We start from the raw sequence: 23,477 nt of genomic DNA, 5'->3' as shown, positions 1-23,477 counted from the left end.
TGATTAGGAATTTCTTATACGAATGACCCTTGAACAACATAGGTTTGAATAGTGTAGGTCCACTTACACAGATCTTTTTCAACTAAAGGCAGATTGAAAATTCAGTATTTAGACAAAATGAAAAAAGAAAATGACAGGCCAATATCCCTGATGAACATAGAAGCAAAAATCCTCAAGAGAACACTACCAAATCAAATTCAGCAGAACATCAAGAAGTTAATTCACCATGATCAAGTAGGGTTTATTCTTAGGATGCAAGGTTGGTTCAATATGTGCAAATCAATAAATGTGATTCACCACATAAACGGAATGAAAAACAAAAAAAATATGATTATCTCAAAAGATATGGAAAAAGCTTTTGATAAAATCCAACACCCCTTCATGACAAAAACTCTGACTTCAGTGAAGTCTCAGGATGCAAAATTAATGTACAAAAATTAGTAGCATTTCCATACACCTATAACACTGAATTTGAGAGTCAAATAAAGAACATAATCACATTTACAAGAGCCATGCACATACACACACACACACACACACACAGAAAGAGAGAGAGAGAAAGAGAGAGAGAAACCCTAGGAATATATGTAACCAAGGAGGTGAAAGATCTCTACAAGGAGAACTACAAAATACCACTGAAATAAATCATAGATGACACAAACAAATGAAAAAAACATTCCATGTTCATGGATTGGAAGAATCAATATCATTAAAATGGCCATACTTCCCAAAGCAATTTATAGATTCAATGCTATTCCTATCAAACTAGCAACATCATTTTTTACAGAATTAGAAAAAACAATTCTAAAATTCATGTGGACTCATAAAGGGGACCAAATTATCAAAATAATCCTAAGCAAAAAGAATAAAGCTGCAAGCATCACATCACCTGACTTCAAACTATACTATAAGGCTACCGTAACCAAAACAGCATGGTACTGGTACAAAAACAGACATATAGACCAATGGAACAGAATAGAGAACACAGAAATAAAGCCACATACCTACAGCCATCTGATCTTTGATAAAGCTGACAAAATTAAGCAATGGAGAAAAGACTCCCTATTTAATAAATGGTGCTGGGACAGCTGGCTAACCACATGCAGAAAAATGAAACTGGACCCCTACATTTCACCATATACAAAAATTAACTCAAGATGGATTAAAGATTTAACTGTAAGACCTCAAACTATAATAATTCTAGAAGAAAACCTAGGAAACACCATTCTCGACATTGGCCTTGGGGAAGAACTTATGACTAAGTCCTTGAAAGCTATTGCAACAAAAACAAAAATGGACAATTGGGACTAATTAAACTAAACTAGCAACAGAGTAAACAGACAGCTTACAGAATTAGAGAAAATATTTGCAAACTATGCATCTGACAAAGGACCAATATCTAGAATCTGTAAGGAACTTAAACATTTCAACAAGCAAAACAAAAACAAAAAACCCCCAAAACCATTAAAAAGTGGGCAAAAGATATGAACAGACACTTTTCAAAAGAAGCTATAGAAGTGGGCTGGGCACACTGGCTCATACCTGTAATCCCAGAACTTTGAGAGGCTGAAGCATTTGACACCAGGAGTTTCAGATCAGCCTGGGCAACATGGCAAAACCCGTCTCCACCAAAATAAATATACAAAACTTAACCGGGCATGGTGGCACTCACTTATCGTCCTAGCTGCTCAGGAGGCTGAGGTGGGAGGATCGCTTGAGCTCGGGAGGCTGAGCCTACAGTGTGCCATGATTGTGCCACTGAACATCAGCCTGGGCAACAGAGCCAGACTTTATCTCAAAAAAAAAAAAAAGACATACAAGTGACCAATAGACATGAAAAAATAAAAATGCTCAACATCACTAATAATCAGAGAAATGCAAATCCAAACCACAATAAGATACCATCTACACCAGTCAGAATGGCAATTATAAAAAGTCAAAAAACAACAGATGCTGGCAAGGCTGCAAAGAAAAGGGAATGCTTATACATTGTTGATGGGAATGTAAATTAGTTCAGCCACTATGGAAAGCAATTTGGAGAATTCTCAAAGAACTTAAAACAGAAATACCATTTGACCTAGCAATCCCATTACTGGATATATATCCAAAAGAAAATTAGTCATCCTGCCAAAAAGACACACACACTGATATGTTCATTGCAGCACTATTCACAATAATAAAGATATGGAATCAACCTAGGTGTCTATCAACAGTGGACTGGGTAAAGAAAATGTAGTACATATATACCATGGAATACTATGCATCCATAAAAAAGAACAAAATCATGTCCTTTGCAGCAACATAGATGCAACTGTAGGGCATTATCCTAAGCAAATTATTTCAGGAACATAAAACCAAACACTGCATATTCTCACTTATAAGTGGGAGCTAAACATTAAGTACTCATGGACATAAAGATGGCAAAAATAGACAATGGGGACTACTAGAGGGGGAAGGGAGGGAGGAGAGCAAGAGTTGAAAAACTAACTATTGGGTACTATGCTCAGTACCTGGGTCATGGAATCAAGTGTATCTCAAAGCTCAGCATCATGCAATATACCCATGTAACGAAGCCTGCACATGTACCTTCTGAATCTAAAATAAAAGTTGAAATGAAAAAAAAACCAGTATTTGCAGAATTTGAAACCCGCCTATACAGAGGGCTGACTCTTTTTATAAGCAGGTTCCACAAGGCTGACTGCAGGACTTAGTATACACAATTTTACCAATCCCCACGTGTACAAAGGGATGACTGTAATCTCACATTTTGCCTCCATTTCAGTGTTGACATTTGAACCATTGATTAGGAGCTGTACTCAGTGTCAAACGTGTTACACATCCTAGTATCTTTCATAACCCAACAATTAACTGCATGACTTGAAGAAGCTACTGAGCATTAACTACAACATTTCTGAACACAGCTTCAAATTTTTACCCATAAAATGAGGAAAAACACCCATGTCACAGGTTGGGTGGGACAGTCTGGTGAGCTCAATCAGGGGAGTGCTTGGCATGGTGGCTGGTGGAGAATGAGGAGTAAATAAATAGAAGTGAAAGAAAAACTAAGCAAGAGTTTCTATTAGGGATAGTATCAGGCATGAGGATCAAGTTAAGAATTTCACATCTCAAAGGGGAGATTTTTGCTTGGTCAGGTCACCCAAGGACCCCCTGCCAATGCCCTATCCATGCCACCCTATGACTCTGTTACTCCTTTTCTTGTGAGGTCTGATGTCTACTCTCTGTATTTGCAGCCTCTTGGGTTTGGGAGGTACCTCCATGATGATGGAGTTCAGCCCCCAAAGTTCTGCACTTGCTGTGTCCCCCAGGTGTCTGTTTAGAGAAGCATTTCCTCTTAGGGGGAACCCTGGGGGCTTCCGGGGCTGCTGAGTCATTCTCCTCTGTTCATTTTCCACTACTGCAAAATACACACACTCTCCCTGCTTATAAAAAGTAGTGGCATTTTTGCCAGTCAGTATTCAACTCTATTGGTGCTTGTTTTCCTTCCTTCCTTCCTTCCTTCCTTCCTTCCTTCCTTCCTTCCTTCCTTCCTTCCTTCCTTCCTTCCTTCCTTTTTTCTCTCTCTCTCTCTTTCTCTCTCTCTCTTGCTTTCTTGCTTTCAGAAGGACAGTCTCTGTTTTCTTCTTTCAGGAATACTCAGTGTTACTAATAGGACAAGAGTTCCTTAGCATTCCAGAGAGAGAAAAGGGCAGAGTCAGTTGCCGGTTTCTCTTCATAGTTCCTTGAAAAATAGATGAGCCATCTTTCTCTTCTGCCACTTAGTGGGAAAGGACTCTCATAAATACATTTTTTTCCCCCTAGAGATAGTGAGAAGTGACAGGCAACTCACATCTTTATTTGCCTGAAAACATGCAAATGCAAACATGTGACCCACTAGCTGATAGGGGCTGCAGGATTTTCCTCTTTTCCTGAGCCTGGTATGAAGCCAAAACACCATTCCAGCCTGTCAAAATCAAAAGGCAAAATTCTTTGGCTGTAAGAGGCAGAGAGAGTCCAGCCACACTTGCTAGCTAAGCATAGATATGCAATACACAAAGGAAGACAGCAGAGAGATGAATCATACAAATATGTAGTAAATAAATATATTTAATTTTCATCTCAGTAGTTTTTGCTTTGTTGTTGTTTTTTTCTCTTCTATGCCAACAGTCTTGAAATGGAGGTGGGGGCGGGGTGGAGTGTGTGAAGAAATAGGTTTTGGCTGGATACAGCTTCAATAAGGTCTTGATAGTTCTGGCCTTGTTGCTCAGCTCTAGCTTTTTAAGAAAAAAAACTTGTAGATTCTTAGATTAGAAACCTTTATTTTATTATTATTATTATTATTATTATTTGAGACAGAGTCTCACTCTGTTGCCCAGGCTGGAGTGCAGTGGCACGATCTCAGCTCACTGCAACCTCTGCCTCCCAGGTTCAAGCAATTCTCCTGCCTCAGCCTCTTGAGTAGCTGGGATTACAGGTCCATGCCATCACGCCTGGCTAATTTTTGTATTTTTAGTAGAGACAGGGTTTCACCATGTTGGTCAGGCTGGTCTCGAACTCCTGACCTTGTGATCCACCTGCCTCTGCCTCCCAAAGTGCTGGGATTACAGGCATCTGCCACGGTGCCTAGCCGATTAGAAGGCTTTCTAATTCAACCTCTCTCATCATACAGAAGAGCAGTCTGAGATGCAGAGAGGGGACTGATAACGAAGTCATAGACCCAGGAAAGTGACTGTTTGTAGGGGTTCTCTGGTTCAACAGCCCCATGCGATGCTGGAATAACCTAGACAGGCCAAGCTGACAAGAGGGCGGGAGAGTGAGTCTGGAACCGAGACATGCCCTCCCAGGTCACAGCGCTACATTGAAGAGAAATAGACTATGCCTTCTTGAATTTCGGACTGCATTCTCAGTAGCTGAGGCCCTACCTGGCAGCAAAATATCTGGTCCTGGCTCTGCAAGCAGTTGTTGCCTCTGGCATGTTAGAGCCCTTGGCCAAAGGGTTGTTCCTGTCCTCTTGTTCTCAAGGATAACTAACCAGCCTGCAAGTACATAGAGAAACCAGTGCCTGGGCCCACCGGGCTGCAGGCACTCCGGAGCTGGATCTTTCACAATCTCCAGACCCAAAGGTGGCCTGGTGATGATTTGTTTATCAAACTGCGGTTTCCCAGCCCACTGCCTGCCCACACCCACCTACCCTCCCGCCTGCCCACAGGCCAGCTTCCCTGCTCTTCCCACCTCTGGGACAGGCAGTGCCTTCCAGATGTGTGCAGGGAGGTCTCCTCAGAGCCCCCACAGTCAGACAATGGCCACACACTGCTTCCTAGGCCTTCCCAGGCAGTGCTAGAAGGAAGACAAGCAGCCTTCCCAGCAGAGGCGACCGGAGCCGCTGATAAAATATTGGCAAAATTATCACGAAAAACCAGAGTCATGAAGCTATCCCTCTGCCAAGGAGAACGGAAAGCACCAAAAAGGAGCCTGGGGGTCATGTGTCCAGAGATGCCAGGCTTCCTTCCTCTTTCCAGGCAGCCCGAGCGCAGGCTCCCTCACCTCCCGCCCCCACCCCTGTTCCCATGGCAAAGGAGAGGAGGATCCACTTACTGCTCGTGTTCATGGTGATGTCTTTGCACTGGGTCTTTCATTCAATACGGAGGCCCCGGCTGCTTTTTAAATCTTCAGTTCTTCGAACCTCACTCATCACCTGGGGGGTGAAAAGGCAGTCCAGTGCCAGCTCTGTATCCTCAGGTGCTCTCTCTCCTCTGCTGTCCCCTCTCTGTCTGGGCTGTAGCCCCTGGCCTTGAAGACGCGTGGACTAATAGGCGCAGGTGAGAGCAAGGAGGAAGAGGCGGCAGGACACCGGCGCCCCGGTCCTCCTGCTCCTCAGATCGGAATCCCGGGCAGAAGTGGGGTTGCCAGCGCCTGCTCGCGCGCACCCCGGACTATTCCTGCCCAGAGGCTCCGGAGCCCAAAGGGGGTGTGGACCACAGGGAGGCAGGGCGGGGGCAGCGCGTCCCCGCCCGGCCTCAAGGAGCAGCGACCCGCCCCGGAACCCACCTCTCGGCCAGTGTCGGGAGCCAGAGGCCCCTGCCCCGGCCCCTGCGACTGATTCATGAATCCTGGTCCTCGTCTGGGGTCTCGAATTCCAGGGCTAGCAATGCGAAATAGGAGAGCTCGACATCCATGATGCGGGCTCGCGGGTTGGCAGCGCGGGGGGCGCGGCCGCTCGCTGCTGCCACCTGCTGGACGCACCGGCGCGTGTCCGAAGCCCCGCCCCGCCGGGCTTCTGCCTGGGCCCTGGGGTGTGATGGGGGATGGACGAGACCCTGTGTCCTGGGACCAACGAGGGGGTGCTTGAGCGCTTGTTTTCCCTCCCTCGATCCTGGGGTCTAAGGGCTCGACAATGATAGGAAAAGAAACATCATTAGAAGGGGCTGTGAAGGAAAGCCTGGCTTTGCAGGAAGACAGTTTCCATCCGGCCCTGCTGCTGGCAAGCTTGGTGCAGTCTAGGCTCAAGTCGGTCACTACCGTCGCTGCCTCATCTTTCTCAACTGTGAATATGGCGTCTGCACAAGTGGATGATACGTAAGGGGCTCCTTCAGCCTCCCAGCATTTATATCCCCTCTTCCCTCACTGATTCCCTTTATCCCCTATCACTGATTCATCATTAGAATTGCTTATTACCTCTCTTCCCCACGAGAATGTTAGCTCCACGAAAGAATGGATCTGTCCGTAGGGTTCACTACAGGCCCCCAATACCTAGAACAGGGCCTGCCATATAGTAGCTACCAATGAATATTTGTTGACAGATCAACCCAGACATTTTCTGGGTTTAATATTACACAGTCCTAAGAGTAGATTGCCTAGGCGCTCCACCCTGAAACACTTCCCCATCTGAGGAGAACAGCAGGTATGTGGCCTCACAGGTCCACCCTAGTTTTTGTATGGCCAACTAACTCTTCCCCCAGGTTTTTTGTTTTTTTTTTAAATTATATCTTATAGGTGTGTATTGTAGAAGTTTATATTCCAAAGTTTTTTGGTCACAGTTGATTCAGTGGGGTAGGGCTCTTGACATTCCTGTGACTACTTACTCTGTCACTTTCTGAACCTAATTCATGATCATAGAAGTGTGACTTTTGAGTGCTGAAAAACAAGACTGAGAGGGTACATGATCCTTCTCTATAGCATGGCTCCAATTAGAGCATGTGCAGACTCAAAAGGCTGTGAACACTCACAGCCCCAGCTTAGACAAGGAAACAGGGGGTCAGAGAGGCTGGGCAACGTGGCCTAGGACACACAGCATCTTGTGGCGGAACCGGACCAGATCTTCTAACTTCTAGCTTGATCCTGTGTGAGAGTGGCTCAGTGCACTAGAGTCTGGGATGTCAGTGTAAGATTAGATAGCTGCTCTATTAAAATTGGGGAAAGGTAAATACAATGTTTTTATACAATGCTTTTAGATAAATACAATGTTTCTACCTCACGCAGGGAGGAAAAAATGGATATGGCTCATGACCTCGAGAGGTGATCAGGATTAAAGAATCTTTAGATAAACCTAAGGATCAATGGATTTGAAACATATTTGATAGCTTGTTAAGAATTTTGTCCACATGTTGTCACTCCTAAGTGGGAGTTGAACAATGAGAACACATGAACACAGGGAGGGGAACATCACACACTGGGGCCTGTTGGGGGATGGGGGGGCTAGGGGAGGGATAGCGTTAGGAGAAATACCTAATGTAAATGACAAGTTGACGGGTGCAGCAAACCAACATGGCACATGTATACCTACCTAACAAACCTGTATGTTGTGCACATGTACCCTAGGACTTAAAGTATAATAACAATTTTTTTAAAAAGAATTTTGTCTGATGGGGTGGAGATAAAAATAGCCCTAACGTCCTCACGGTCATTCTCAAAGTTTTGTATGGATAACAAATGCCTGAGATACCTCCAAAATGCAGATTCCCAGGCCCTGGACTCCCTTGCTCAGCATTTGAAACAAGCACGCCAGGTAATTCATAGACAGCTCTTTGCTATTGAAAAAGGCACAGGCCTAAAATAGCTTTGAAAACATAAGTGATTAGTAAATATTTAAATTATTCCACTTTATGTGTCCTCTACATTTTCAGATGGTATTCCTTATTCAATTTCCAAGTTGCAGGTAACTTGCTAGGTTCTAAGGCTTGGAAAAACATTTTTCTGGGAGAAAGTTCAGATAAATTAGACATGTAAAATTAACTGTTCTATTCCATGAACATATTTAGTTATCACCCAAAGCCTCAATGTTCAGAAAATTTCAAATTATAGGAAATAGTCAAATAAAAGCATGATATTCATTCATTAGTTCATTCACTCAGCAATTATTTATCAAGGGTCTACTTTGTGGTAGGCCCAGTACTGGCTTCTGGGGATACCGTGGAGAACAGGAAGACAAGAGCTCTACCCAATAATGGATGACGGCAGAAAAAATAAAAAATAAAGAAATATAAAGAACTCCAACCTCATAAACATAAATCCAATTCTGGGACAGTGGGGAGACAATTAACTAAGCAAAACATAAATTAGCTAAACCCGATGGTGGCCTGGGGAAGAGCCCAGGTGCCGTTTCCAGCCTTCCTGACTTTTAATCTCAGCTTCATCACTTTCTAGCTGTCTCACTTTGGGGAAGATACTTGGTCTCTATAAGCCTCAAAGTTTTCATCTGTACAAGGGTACAACCATAGTGCCTACCTTTTGGATTGCTGTATGTATTAAAGGCTTTAGTGTAATGCATGACAAATGAAGGCTGGATGCTTACTAATTAGTAGTGTCACCCCTCACTTATACCTGCCCTCAGTGACAATGCTGTCATTTTCTACTTATGAAAATCTGTTGGACTTTTCCACAGAGTGGTGGCCACGAAAATATGCCTGAAAATTTTCAGATGATTAAGTAATTGATAAATTAATTGATGAATTAATGAATTAATTATTCATCAATTAATGACATTAATTGAATTCTTCTTGTCTGGGGTTCTTTTTGATAATATATCCAGCTAGATGCCGATGATTTCACCTCTTAGATCACTGGGTCTTGGGCCACTTTATAAGGCTCAAATAACATCTGCTGGGGGAACAATCTTATTTTCTCTGCATAGTTTATGAGGATAGGAAAAAAGGGGCTAAAATAAGCTATACAAGCTCTGCCCTTGAGGATGTCCACAACAATCAGAGGCAGCGGGAAAGACGCAGGAGGAAGCTGGGGGTGGGATTCTCTGTGGACATGGCTGTGAAAGTCATCAGGGGATCAGGGTTGTTGACTCTGTCCTTGCAGGAGAATGGAGCTGAGAACCACAGAGCAGAGGATCCTTTTGTCTGGAAGTTTGTTTTGAACATTAAGACTCCAGAATGGAGATAAACAGGTCTCACCGGGAAATTGGCAAAGGCTCCGGGTGTTGAAAAACCATGCGGCAAAATCATTGGGAGACAAACCTTTCAACTTCTCTGAGGGGAAAAAGGAAAGGTTTTGGGGCCAGCTTCACCCATGACCATGGCCTGGCACCTCAGGGGCTGTTGCTGGGCTGCCGTTACTGGGCTCTTCTTCACCACCAACAGCTCCCATCTTTCCTGACTCCCTGTCCCTAACTGGGGTCATTTCAAGCTCTCCTCCTCACTTTTCTGCTCCCTGCCTCCCATTGCTGTTATTGACTAAGGCAACTCTTGACCCCTGACTTTTCTCTCTGGTTGCCTTTCCCTCATTCCTGTCCAGTTGCATCTCTGCCTCCTCCTCATCCTGCTCCTGTTCATTTACAAATAAATGCTCACTCACCCTCATCTTGAATACAAAGTCCTTTTAGTCTATAAGGTGTGGAAATGATGGGGAGGGTGCTGGTAGTCCTATAGTTTCTACTTGCCATCCCTAGACTATCTGAATATCTCACCAAAGGTGACTACTTCTTTTCTTAGTTTTGAAAAATAATATGTTATGGGTAACAACATGAGAAAGATCTATGTATAATTGTGGGGGAGGGTTTTCATAGTATGTGATTAAATAAAAAGAAAATTACAGAAAATATATACAGTATTTTCTTTAGGGTATTGTATATATGATGGTAAATGCTGTTGAAGGATTAGACTGGATGATTCCTGCAGTTCCTTTCGCTCTAGTGTTCTTGGTTCTAAGCGTAGAGTGGTTGAACCAAGTTTGAAGTTTGGTAGATCTGACCACATTCTCAGTTAGTGTGGGGACCTTTGTTCCCCAAGGGACACCACTGATTTGTGCTAAGCCCCAGGCCCTGAACACAGAACAGAATTCCCACAGGGAGTGGTGCTTTGTATGAAGCTCTCTGAGCTTCTGTCCCCCTTTCCTCTCTTGGGGATCTCTGAAATCTAGGTGGAATTGATAGGACTCAGACCTGTTTTTCTGGTTGAAATAGCTTTGTGACTGGGCCATGCTTTTCCTCTTGTTCCTCACATTGTTTTGTGGGGAAATGTTAAGAAAAACAAAAAACCAAAATCAAAGTGGCTCCCAACATCTTTGGGAAGTTTCTGGGGGGAACAAAGAAACTGGCTTTGAGATCAGAGTGCCGGGGGCTGCAGCATGGGCTCCAGGGGGGCTCCAGGCAGATGACCCCACCATGGGATTCTGGTGAGGCCTCACACTCACATGTGGCCACAGCCCAAACCTCCTTCCTGATGGTCACTCTTCCAGCAGAAGGAAGGAGCTGGGGTGGAGTCAGCTCTGGATAGGAATTTGGGAGATCTGAAAACTGGACTCAGCGCTGCCATTCCCTTGACTGACCTTCTCTGGGCTGTTTTTTATTTTATTGGTAGAACTATCTAAAAAAGATGTCAGGGAACACTCTATCCTACTGTTCCATTATACAGATTAAGCATTGAGGGGGTTCACTCTGCGCCTGGGAGCTCCCTTGACCATTGAAAGCTTGTCTGTTGCCAGGTTTTGTGGGTTACTCATTATTGACCCAGATTTTCTTTCCAGCCTTCAGTTCTCCTGCTTGTAGTACCCATCTCCTCTGTTTCCCTTGAGTAAAGCTGGTTATTTCCTCAAGATTCCTTTAAGTTCTATCTTCTTGACTCTGTCCTCAGAGCTCCTCTAGCACTGGCTACCCTGGTCAAGCATTGAGAAGGCTCACTCTATCCCATGCTCCTACCTTATGCCTCTTTGGCTTCCTCAGCAGAGGAAATTTGCTGACCTTCCCGTGAGTTTGTTCATCTTGGGAACCTTGTACTCACTGCTTCCTATACCTGGTTTTCTCTTCTGATTCTTTTTTTTTTTTTTTTTTTTTTGAGACGGAGTCTCGCTCTGTCGCCAAGGCTGGAGTGCAGTGGCCGGATCTCAGCTCACTGCAAGCTCCGCCTCCCGGGTTCCCGCCATTCTCCTGCCTCAGCCTCCCGGGTAGCTGGGACTACAGGCGCCCGCCACCTCGCCCGGCTAGTTTTTTGTCTTTTTTGGTAGAGACGGGGTTTCACCGTGTTAGCCAGGATGGTCTTGATCTCCTGACCTCGTGATCCGCCCGTCTCGGCCTCCCAAAGTGCTGGGATTACAGGCTTGAGCCACCGCGCCCGGCCTCTCTTCTGATTCTTTACACAGCTGGAACCTTGTTATCCTCTAGATATTACCTTAGTTGCCTCTGTTCTAGAAGAACCTTCCCTTCCATGACCAGTCTAGCTAAATAATCCCTAACAGCGTCTTTCATTAACCCGTGGACTAAAAGCCTTTCAGACAACTGGACTTATTTATTTCAGCTTGGAGTTCAGTTAATTAACTCCCATGCCCTCTTCCCAATGTTTGGTCCTCTTCCCTCTTTATTTCCTTGGCTCTTGAAGACTTAAATTCTGTCTGTTAATATGGTCTTCCAGTAAATCCTTTAGAATCTGCTGAGGATGCATGTCTCTTCTGGTTATTAATAATTACAAATGGGTTCACAACCACACAACAGTGAAGTCCATTGTTGCCCTGTGCAAGAGAAAAGAACTGGGAATCAGAACATCTGGGCTCCAGATTTGCCCTCATTTCCTAGCTAGGTGACCTTGGGCAATCAATTCTTTCTTTTGTTTCAATCTACTAAGCTGTAATGAATAATAATATTCACTGCACATTGTTATATATTATAATTATCCCTTCATGGAATGTATCTCAGGATTGTTCAAGGAACGTCATGAGAAACCATGTGCTTTGTAAACTAAAGTCTGTGCAGAATAGGTTATGGTTACATCTCCTTATAAATTATGGGTTCAGATTCAGGCATTTATATAGAATTTATACAAGGTGACATCATATCCCCTCATATCCAGGAAGGACATGGAAAAGGGAAGGCAGAAGTCAGTGGCTATGTGCTAGCTATTTCCCCATTGACACCTGTACAGTACATTCTACTGCCTGGAGTGGAACACTGTGATCTTGATGTGTTGCAACCCACAGCAATGCCCTCCTGCAAATGCCCTATAACCTTGGAATGGGAATCAAACCTCTACTTGGGAGGGAACCCCACAGGTTTAGTACCCCAAATCATAAAGTTGTAGGAGGCAAGAACTGTAAGAGTTCTTAGAGTTCATCAAAACTAAGTTTCTCCTTGTACAGAGTCCCAAAGAAGTTGGGAACTGGGTAAAACCATGCAGTGAGTCCACAATGGCAGTAAGAATAAAGACAAGTCTCCTGGCTCTAGACAACCACTCAGTGTTTAGAAATTCCCATGATCGATTTAGTTTCCACTTGTGAATTACATCTAAGAGGAAAGTCTTCCATCTACTGCAGAGACACACTCACAAAAATGTACCAAAAGGAAATTTTATTTCAACTTTGTTGTTGTAATACAAAAATATTGGGAACAGTCTAAACTACAATTCACAGGGAGATAAGCTGTGGCATATCATACTGAGGAATATTACACAGCAATTTGCAAAATGGGGTGCATATTTATGTAGTAACCTGGACTATTCCAGACTTATTGTCTGGTGAGGGATGCCTTTTATGGAATAAGAAATGGTCTGGAAGGTTATTCACCGAACTACTACTAATAATGGGATAGAAGTTGGAGGGTGATGACAAGATAACAGGATTGGAAAGGAGTCTACGGGGATATTAGCCGTAGGGACCGTGTTTTATTTTATGTATTTATTTTTTAACCAGGAAAATGTATTCATGAGTTCTTATATAATTAAAAATTAATAATAACGATTTTAAAATTAGCCTTAGACCCTACTGAACCCTTCTTCTGGGCTTGTAGGACTGATTCATGACTTACTAAGCTTGTATGAGTCATGGTGGCTAAAGGGAAGGGAGGGGGCCACTCTCCATCTCAATACCGTCTGGTCACTCTGCTCGTGGGGGCTCCTTTGGCCTTTGAGAGCTTGTCCCTTGCCAGGTTTTGAGTGTGAGGACAACGTGTCCAGGGGCTGGTGTGGCACCTCCCATAACTGACCTGGTGACTCAGCATAAGGTCTCCAGGACGGAAGAGCCTGCACACCATGGCTGGCACAGAACCATAAAACTTATGAGCCTGGAGGCTCCAGTTCTGATCTCGTCCTGTTTCTACCTTCCAGGGGCTCCAGGGCAAGTCCCTGCAACCTCAGCATCCTGCCTCTGCCCACCGATCTGACCTCCCCTCCTAGCAGCGCCCTCTTGCCCACTCTGTTGCAGACACAGCCTTCTTTTCTGTGCACACCACATCCCACACTTGCCTAGGGTGTTCACGGATGCTGTTCCTTCTGACCTGAACCCCCTTCCTTCTGAATTCCACGTGACTGGCTCCTTCTCATCGTTCAGGTCTCAGCTCTAGTGAATATTGCCTCCTGGAGAGGCTTTCCCAGTTGTCCTTTTTCCCTCAGTACCTCTCTGTCACAATGCTCTATTTTATTTCCCTCAGAGCACAGAATGCTATCTGAAGTTGTGCTGTACAATTTATTTGTGCACTTGTTAATTGACATCGCCTTCTGGAATGAAAGTGAAAAAGGAGCGGGCACCTGTTCTGTTTTCTGTCCAGAGCTTGCTGTGTGCTCAAGTACCAAGAATGGCATCTGGCACATAATAAGTGTGCAGTAACTATTACTTAAGTAAATGAATGAACTTCACAAGCCCAGAGAGAAGTGTGTCCCCAGAGAAGAACAACTCCAAGTTTCCTTCTAGCCCTGCAGTCCAAGAGTCAGGAGGGATTAGACAAAAAGACAAGCCCCATGGCTCTTCTGCCTAAGTCAGCCACTACAAGGCTGACCGTGCGCAACTTGTTACCTAATCCCCCGGTGCTTCAATTTGCTCATCTGGAAGATGAAGGGATTGGACTAGATGCTTCTTTTCCACTCTAAGCTTTTATTATGCTATAAAATATAAATGGCTTGGGTCCGCCTGCTTAAATCAAGATACATGTGTGAACTTACTTTCTTGAATACTCTCCTAATATCTGTTTGAAAATTCCCCCCCATTTTCCTCTTTCTCATAAAAAATGGAACATGAAGTGTGTGACCGTATGGTCTCCGGTGCACTGTAATGTGGAGCCCTTTATGCAAAATTCATTATTGAATCAAAGGATGCGGTTTTCCTTTCCTCACTTCTTTCTTTGCTTTCCAAACAGTTTTCAGCTTTGACACCTTTATTGGTGTCCTTTGGCCTTGTAGCAGAATGAACATGCTAGGCATCTCATCACTGGGGCTGCATTCCGAATGTGACAAAACAGGCATGTGGAAGAGCATGGAATGTTTATTCCTAAACCCCTTGTGAGGAGGGTGAGCTCCTGACTCTCCATCCAGCAGAAAGGAGCTGGGTCAGCTTGGTCTCTGGGGCCAGGTTCTGGTTTCAGCACTGTTTCTGCCTCTCTTTTGAGAGGTAACTAATCAGGTGCCCTTGATTTGGGGGCTAGAGGCCAAGAGCGTAATGAAGATTTCTTTTACTGAGTGTGTGCTGTGTACCAGGCACAGTGCAAAGGGCTTTGCGTACATTCTCTTATTTAATTTTAATTCTTCCAAGAGCCCTGTGAGATAAGAATTGTTGTAACACCCATTTTTCAAATGAAGAAACTGAGGTGTAGAGAGGGTAAGTCAAATGTCTCAGCTCATGCAGTAGTGGGGCTAAGATTTTCAACCAGGTTATACTAGAGCCTTCAGTCTTTCCCACCACTATATACTATGTGTACAGTACAGGATCCTATACATATCCTGGAGCCCAAGTCCTACTCTGCCAGGATAAAGCACAGCTAGTAACAGTAATCCCTAAAATTCAAGTCCTTTAATCAAGATTTAAAAAGTAGTACTCACCATCAGATTGAAAAACTTACGTTGTAAATCAGGCACCACTTGTTTCATTGATATATACACAAGTGCTTATTAGGTGCCAGGAGAATGTATACACTTTGCTGCCCCAGAGCTGGTCCCTGCTTGAGGAAATCAAATCTGAGAGACCTAGAGAAACATGTCCAATTCCATCCAGCTTGTCAGTGGGAGAACTGGCACTCAAACCCAGTCTTCGGGCCCCTCGACCACTAAACTTTCCTGCCCAATGGAAAGCAAGACCTCAATGGCTTCTGTTCTGAATGGCTGTCTATAATATTTTTCTTACCCAGATTTGTGGCAGTATCTTTAAAAAGCATTCAGTAAGTTGCCAAAGATATTGATGATTATGAGTTGACTAGAAGACAGTAGGATTGCTCAGCAATGGCATCATTGATCTTTTGGGCAGGATGCATCATTGTTGTGGGTTTTGTCTTGTGCACTGCGGGATATTTAGCAGCATCTCTGGCCTCTACCCACTAGAAGCTAGTAGTCAGTTGTGACAATCAGAATTGTCTCCAGATATTGCCCAATGTCTCCAGGCAGGCAAAAATCTTCCCTGGTTGAAAACTGCTGGAAGACAGTGAAGAAAATTAAAACAAAACAAAACACAAAAACCCCTCCTCATGCTCTAAGGCAATGATAGTGTGGCATATGTGAGACACACATCATATGTGATGTGATATATGATGCATGGGAACTCAAAATCTTATTTAGTTAAGACAATTCTTGGAATGACTTAGAAATCTGGAGTTATGGAGTGATCACTCTTTCTTTATGTATGTGATTAAACAACAGGCATGGTTTAGGGGCCAGGGATGAACACTATGTGTCTTTAAACTCTAGAATTACCCTCCATGAGGAGAGATACTCACTTAATAAAAGGCAAGAAAGGAAAGGGTCAGCAATTCACTGTTCTCATCTCATGCCTGCATCCAGGGAGAGAAATAGCAGAGGCTAGATGGTGACAGACTCTGGACTTAGAACTCAAAATATGCTCCATGGACCAGCTGCCATTATGTCACATAGGAGCTTGCTAAAAAATGCAGAAACTCAGGCCCTACCCCAGTCTTGTAGAGTCAGAATCTGCATTTTAATGAGATTCTCAGGCAGCTTGTTTGTACTTTGAGGTTTGAAATGTAGTAGCCTACGGTATTAACATGCACTTTAAGAATTGAGAACTAGACTGTGCTATTTAAACGGTTCTCTCACTTTTGCTGACTGTGCATGTAAGTGTGTGGATGACAAGCTTGCATCACTTGTTTGCATAACCTCTATAAGAATGTGGTTCTGTGTAGGTTGGAAGCATCCTGGACTTTATTATTAGGCAGGGTTGCTGAAGGCGGAAGCGAGGTATGGGAGTAAAGGTTATGCTGTGGTATGTGTGTGTGTGTGTTCTCTCGTAAGTTTTAAAATATGAAGCTACTATGTGTAATTCTTTCTCTGTCCATTCCCCTCCTGGAATGTGTGAGAAACCCTATCACAGCCAATTATTATAAATAAGGCTTTAGAGATGTCCCTTGACTTCTCTAAGACAACACATTCCTCTCGTACACAAAGGTGGACCAACAACTACTTTGCAGACATAGTGCAAGGATGCAATGAATCCATGACTTTGGACAGGGACTTTCTGTACAGTTCCAGGTTATTTGTCATCACCATAGATGTGAGGAACCAAAAGGTTACCGCAGATTATGTTCTCTGTAGTCCAAATGCCCTGCAGATGCTACCCCCTGCAGGCTTGGCAGTGAAAGTTTAAAGAAAGTTCAGAGGATTAAGAAAGGAAACTCCGGGATTAAGGACCCCTAAATTCTATGCCTTATCCCTCATCCTTGTGAAAGGAACCTTTGAGGTAGTGATTGCCAATATTTCAGCTAATCAGAATAACCTAGGAAGTATGAATAAAATTTCCAGTGATCCTACCTTCAGGGATTCTGATTCACTGGTTGAGCAAGGTCTGAGAATCTGTGTTGTGTTAACGTGTCCAAGTGATTTGCAAATGCAGTTGGTTTTAGTGGCCCATGTGTGTTTTCAAAGTGTGGTCCTATGATCATTTCCTGACTTGCTGGTGGATGTGGATGTGGCCAAAAATAGGAGAGGGAGTGAAACAAGTAAGGACCAGTACCTTCCACTTGTATATTAAACGCCACATACCTGGACTCCCGGATGCAGATCTGGGGATACCACTTGGCTAAGTAGGACTTAGCCAAGGTCTTCAGAGGAGCAAGACCAAAATAGTACAGGGACTCAAAGTTACATCATGTAAGAAATCGGGAAGCAATCAAAAGGAGGAATGTTTTATTTGTTCAAGGCATTGAAATTTATCAATAAAAACACACAGGAAAAAGAATGAGAGAGACTCCTCTTTTTTAATTATTAAAATAGATTATTAGGCTGGGCCTCATGGCTCATGCCTGTAATCCCAGCACTTTGGGACGTTGAGGCTGGTGGATCACCTGAGGTTGGGATTTCTAGACCAGCCTGACCAATAAGGTGAAACCCCCTCTCTACTAAAAATACAAAAATTAGCAGGCATGCACCTGTAGTCGCAGCTACTCGGGAGGCTGAGATAGGAGAATTGCTTCCTTGAACCTGGTAGGCAGAAGTTGGAGTGAGCCGAGATCACGTCACTGCGCTCCAGCCTGGGTGACAGAGAGAGACTCCATCTCAAAAAAAAAAAAAATAATAAAATAAAATAAAATAAAAAATACATTATTAGACAATGAAGCCAAATATCATAAAGTTAAAATTAATTGAGTATGTAACTTCATTTTTTGTTCCTAAGTAAATAGCTTTTTAAAATGTAAGTCAATGAAAATGCCGGCCAGTTGAGGAGCAAGAGGCAAAAAAATGCAGCCAGGTTGCTCTTGGTCTGAGGCAACCGAAAGGAATCCTTCTGATTATCTCTGAGGACAGGCAGATCTGGTTTTGCTTGGAGGTATTTCTGTGTACACTTCCTGGCTGGAACGGAGATTTTATCTCTGTTGTGGGTGCTAGGCACATTCTGTTATCCTGGGCACCTCTTTCTCCTCCTCACCTCACAATGTCCCGATGCATGGATGGCACCTGAAACCAGCAGAATGGGATGCAGTCATGCTCGCACAGCAAAATTAATAACAAAACCCAAACACTTGTAAATGCCTCTTTGAATCCTCTACAGCTATTCTGTGAGGTAGGCCTTTTAATTCTACATTTAATAGTAATATTTTTCTACATAGGAGTAACTATGCCTAAGGTAATATATCTTGAAACTTACAGAACCAGAACTCGAACGGAGAGCTCTGACTCCAAATCTAATAATCTAGTTTATTATTAAGACGAAAGAGCGCACTGAATTAGGGGCAATATTTTTGCTATCCTATTGGCCAATAGTTTATTTTGTCAATTTTCCTGTGCAAACCAGGAGACAAGTCCAAGGGCAGGGTGGGGGTCAGGTTGGAAGGTATGTGCCTCTGTCTGTGATCCGCTCTTGGATAGTCTGTGGGCAGCAGAATGCAGCTTCAAGAAGTAAGAATCGCTGGGGGATGGGGGAGGGAGCTTTAAACGGCTGGCTCTCTACAGAGAACACGGGCTGGGAAGAGACGTGTGATCAGGGAGAAGACAGTGCAGAGACCATGTCTGCAGGTAATGACATTCACGGAGGATGATGCAGACAGCACCCTGCAGGGGCTGTAAACTGCCAGCAGTGCTCTATGGAGGTCACTAGGAGGCAATGAGAGATGTGGAATGTTTAGTTATTGGAATATGCTTGTTGCAGAAAATATAATATTACTTGACTTCCTTCCTCTACTTTCCAAGACACTGTGGACATCGTACTTGGCGTGGGGAACTGGTGATACAACAGCCTAGAAGGAGAGGCCCTAGCCTCCCTTCCATGAGCACTTCCGATACTTTGCACTTAGCCATGCATTTCTCCTTCCCCTTCTCTCCTTCCACCTTATTCTTTTGTTTATTCACATATTTACACGTTTGTAATGACACATTCAGGAATAAATTATTGTGAAAACTTTGGAAAACACAGAGTACTTTTAAAAAAAGAAGGTCTCTTTTCCCCTTGCCGCGTCTCACCGTCTTCCCTTATCCAGCCAGTAGAGGGCAGGGATGTTGCTTGCTCTGCGCCCTGCTGGGCTCCCCCTCAGGCTTCCATGGAGAGGCACTCAGTGCACATTTGTTGGGAGAATAAATGCATTGAAATCGCCAGGCTGAGGTGATTCTTTCTCTATACACACACAGACACACACGTAACTGGGAATTTTTATTTCCGTAAAAAGGGTCATCATGTATGCATTGCGTTGCCAGTTTCTTTTGCTTCTCTGTCTTCTCCTTCCCCTTCTTCTTCTTTGTGTAATATGTCTTAAGGTTGTTTCCTTGACTCTGTGAATACCTGCTTCATAGAGGCAGGTGTTTTTAACTGCTGGGTAATCACTCCTGTGTTGATGGGCATTTGAGTTCCTTCCACTTCTCACTATTTCTTGTGATGCTGCTGTAGGCTTCCTTGCACAGGCTTCTTGCTACACAGGTGTGAGTGTTTCTCCAGGAAAGACACCTGAGCAGGACTCACTGGATGGTGAGGGCTCCTCCTTCCTATCTGGCATCTGGGACAGATGCCTACAATCTAAATTTTCCTGAAAGACAAGCTGAACTGAGGAGAAATTCCTTCCCTGGGAGTGGTAGGGAGTGTCAGTCCTGGGCTTGGATCATGAACTTGGCACACACACAGACACACACACACACAGACACACACACAGACACACACACACAGACACACACACACAGACACACACAGACACACAGACACACACACACAGACACACACACACAGACACACACAGACACACACACACAGATACACACACAGACACACACACAGACACACACACAGACACACACACACGCACATGTGATCCTATCCCAGCCTGTTTGCTAGGAAACCTAGTTTTCAAACATTAGCATGTTTTGTAGAAGCACACTGATCATGAAAGTCCTGAGATTTGGGGAGTTCTATTGTAGGATTTGTCACAGACTTTCCAAGAAAATGTAGAGCAAGTAACAAGGCCTCCATGGTCTTTAGTTTCCTCATCTCTAAAATGGGTTTGGAGGACATGAGGAGTGGAAGAGCAGACATATTACCGTTCAAGGATACTTTCAAGCTACCCTTCCAGGGTGAGGCTTTGGTTGCCTGCCCTTGACCTCAGGTTTGCTGTGGAAGCCAAGAAAAGGGGAGCTGGTGCTTTGGAAAGAGCAGTCGGCTTTTCCGGGTGAGTCAGACCGAGCAGCTTGGTGACCTCTGCCCCGGTCAGCAGCCCCACCTCCTTTTCTAGAGCTGCTGCTGCAGGTTCCTCGGCTGAGTCTTGGAGAGGGCATGTTTCACATCCCACGCAGAAGAAAGTCTGGAGAACATCTCCCCCATGGTTTACTAATCTGCATTTCTGATGGCTGCCAGGCTACTCTCCCACAGATGCTTGGTTTGGTGTTTCTGACAAAGCAGCAGAGCAGAGTGGTAAGGACAAAGGCCCTGGGATCACACTGCCTGGGTTCCAATCCTGCCACTGACAGAGCCAGAGCAAACCACTCAGACTCGTAGTTTCCTTATCTTTAAACTGGGCATCATGTTAGTATAGCTCTTATAGAGCATTGTAAGGATTAAATAAGTTTTTACTCATGGAGTGCATAATTTGTGTCCAATAAATGCTTTTATTATTAATGTTCAAAGAAGCATAGCCCCTAGACCAAGTAGGTGGTCAATAAATGCATGTGGAATAAATGACAAGTGACAAATGCATTCATGAACTGGAAGACAGGACCATGTTCTAGTTCTAGCTTCGTCTCTGACTTCCAACACCAAGCCTACAGCTCCTCCCAACTCTATTGATCTCCCTGAAACATTCCTCCAATTTCCTTTTCTAGCACTTTTACTAGTGGTTTCTCTTCCATTTGGAATATTCTCCTCGGTTGTTTCTGCTGTCAAAAATTCCACCCTTTGAGATGCAAATTACATGTCACCTCCTCCATGAAGCTTTCTTTGTTTTTCCCATTTGGAAGTGACGTATTCCTTCTCATATTTGCAATATATTTCTCTGTTAATGATACCCACCTTTATATTTTAAGTCCCTATCATTCTTATGAATTCCAAGTTAGTGTATCTAACTGTTTATTTGGTATCTTCAGTATGAAGTACTGAATAGACCCAAATGTAATATGTCCACACCCCACCAACCCACTCCACTCAGTCATCTCCATCCTCAGGCTTTCCTATCTCCGTTAAAGACAACTCCATCTTTCCAGGTATTCAGGCCAAAACATTTGGAATTTTCCTTGCTGTTTCTGTCTCTCTCACAATCTTCTATCTAATCCATCCAGAAATCGTGCTGATCCACCCGGATATAGCCAGAATCAGAACACTTCTCACGACCTCCACTGCTACCACTGTGGGCCAAGTCAGGGCCAATAGACTCCACTCCTGCTCTTCCCTCACCCACAGTCGCTTTCCCTGAAGTGGCCAGAGTGTTCTTTGTAAAATATAAGTCGAGTCATGTCAATCCTCTGCTCAAGATCCTGCAGTGGAGCACATTTCTCTTAGCGTAAAAGCTGGGCTCTGAATGTAGCCAAACAGGTTTTACAAACCACATACCTCTCTCTCTGACTCATTTCCCACGACTCTTCCTGTCCTGGACATTCTCCATTTGTCCCTCCAGATCCATGTTCCAGCTTTCCTCACAGTGCTCACATTCCTAGGAGACTGGCCACAGAAATCTTCAAACATTCCCTGCTTGCTCTTTTGCTTGCAGTTAGATCACCTGATGACAGGCACTGGTATGGGATGGGGAGACGGTTGCTGAGAAAGGTCGGGATATTTGCTTCTCTGGTCCCTTTCCTGGCAAGCCTTGGCTGTGTTCCTTTACTGGGAGAGATGCATCCCTGTCCGCGGCCCTCTCTGTCAGCCAGCTCTCTCCAGGTTCCAGTAATCTTGCTCTCTGCTGACCCCTTCTGGCTTACTCGTGCTAAAGGCATTTAGCTATTGCCAACTCACAGGTGCCTGACCTTGCTGATTTACCTTAACTTTGCCTACAGCTTTGCAAATAGTCAGTCTCTCTCTCTCTCTCTCTCTCTCTCTCTCTCTCTCTCTCAAACACTCTTTGATTACTCTTTTTTTTTTGAGGTGGAGTCTCACTCTCTCACCCAGGTGCAAGTGCAGTGGCACGATCTAGGGTCACTGCAACCTCCACTCCCTAGGTTCAAGTGATTCTCCTGCCTCAGCCTCCCAAGTAGCTGGTATTACAGGTGTGCACCACCATGCCCGGGTAAATTTTGTTTTTGTAGTAGAGACGGGGTTTCGCCATGTTGGCCAGGCTGGTCTCGAACTCCTGACCTTCAGTGATCCGCCTGCCTTGGCCTTCCAAAGTGCTATGATTACAGGCGTGATGATTACCCTTTTTTAAAAGGTACACTCTGTTTCCTGTATAACTCAGATCAATCCACTCACCCCAGCTCACTCTACCCTGGCCTTCCTCCAACATGCTGGGCACAGTCCCGCCTCAGTGTCTTTGCACTGCTCTCCTATTTCCCTAGCATGCTCTTCTCCTGATGTCCGTGGAGCTCTTTTTCTCTCATGTTCTTAAGCCTTTGCCCAGTTGTCACCTACTCATTGATCACATATCTCTCTGAACTAATAAAAATTGTAGCTCTTTAAGGAATCTCCACTCTGTTTTCCATAGTGGTTTTACTAGCTTACATTCCCACCAGCAGTGTAGACTTTTCATTGCATCCACGCCAACATGTATTATTTTTTGATTATGGTCATTCTTGCAGGAGTAAGGTGGTATCACATTAGTGATGTTGAGCACTTTTTCATATGTTTGTTGGCCATTTGTATATCTTCTTTTGAGAATTGTCTATTCGTGTCCTTAACCCACTTTTTGTTGGGATTCTTTTTTTTTTTTTTCTTGCTAATTTGTTTGAGTTCTTTGTAGATTCTAGATATTAGTCCTTTGTCGGATATATAGATTGTAAGGACTAAAAGAAGAGCTACCATTTGATCCAGCAATCCCACTACTGGGTATGTAAAAAAGTAATTATACAAAAAAGATACTTGCACACACATGTTTATAGCGGCACAATTTGCAATTGCAAAAATGTGGAACCAAACCAAATGCCCATTAATCAATGAGTGGATAAAGAAATTGTGATATATATGTATATATGTGATATATATCTATATCACCACACACA

General features: G+C 44.0%; 1 protein-coding gene and 1 long non-coding RNA gene across 8 annotated transcripts in view; both read right to left on the bottom strand.

Annotated features, from left to right (window-relative positions):
- Nucleotides 1-6,194, bottom strand: part of ABLIM3 (actin binding LIM protein family member 3) — a 119,561-nt gene extending 113,367 nt beyond the window's left edge. For all 7 annotated transcript variants that reach the window (XM_005558207.4, XM_065546947.2, XM_065546948.2 and 4 more), the window contains exons 1-2: nt 6,046-6,194; nt 5,593-5,692 (exon numbers count right to left, since the gene is read on the bottom strand). In XM_005558207.4, the coding sequence (XP_005558264.3) occupies nt 5,593-5,605 (13 nt within the window). In that variant the 5' untranslated portion in view covers nt 5,606-5,692; nt 6,046-6,194. The remainder of the gene's footprint in view (nt 1-5,592; nt 5,693-6,045) is intronic.
- Nucleotides 6,195-17,531: 11,337 nt separating this feature from the next.
- Nucleotides 17,532-22,201, bottom strand: LOC135971448 (uncharacterized). The gene is made up of 2 exons (XR_010587669.1): nt 21,880-22,201; nt 17,532-18,314 (listed from the first exon to the last, which is right to left on the bottom strand). It is a non-coding gene; the product is annotated as an uncharacterized lncRNA (long non-coding RNA).
- Nucleotides 22,202-23,477: the final 1,276 nt, after the last annotated feature.

Source organism: Macaca fascicularis, chromosome 6 (genome assembly GCF_037993035.2).
Source record: "Macaca fascicularis isolate 582-1 chromosome 6, T2T-MFA8v1.1".
NCBI lineage: Eukaryota > Metazoa > Chordata > Mammalia > Primates > Cercopithecidae > Macaca > Macaca fascicularis.
This window is presented reverse-complemented; position numbering and strand designations above follow the sequence as displayed.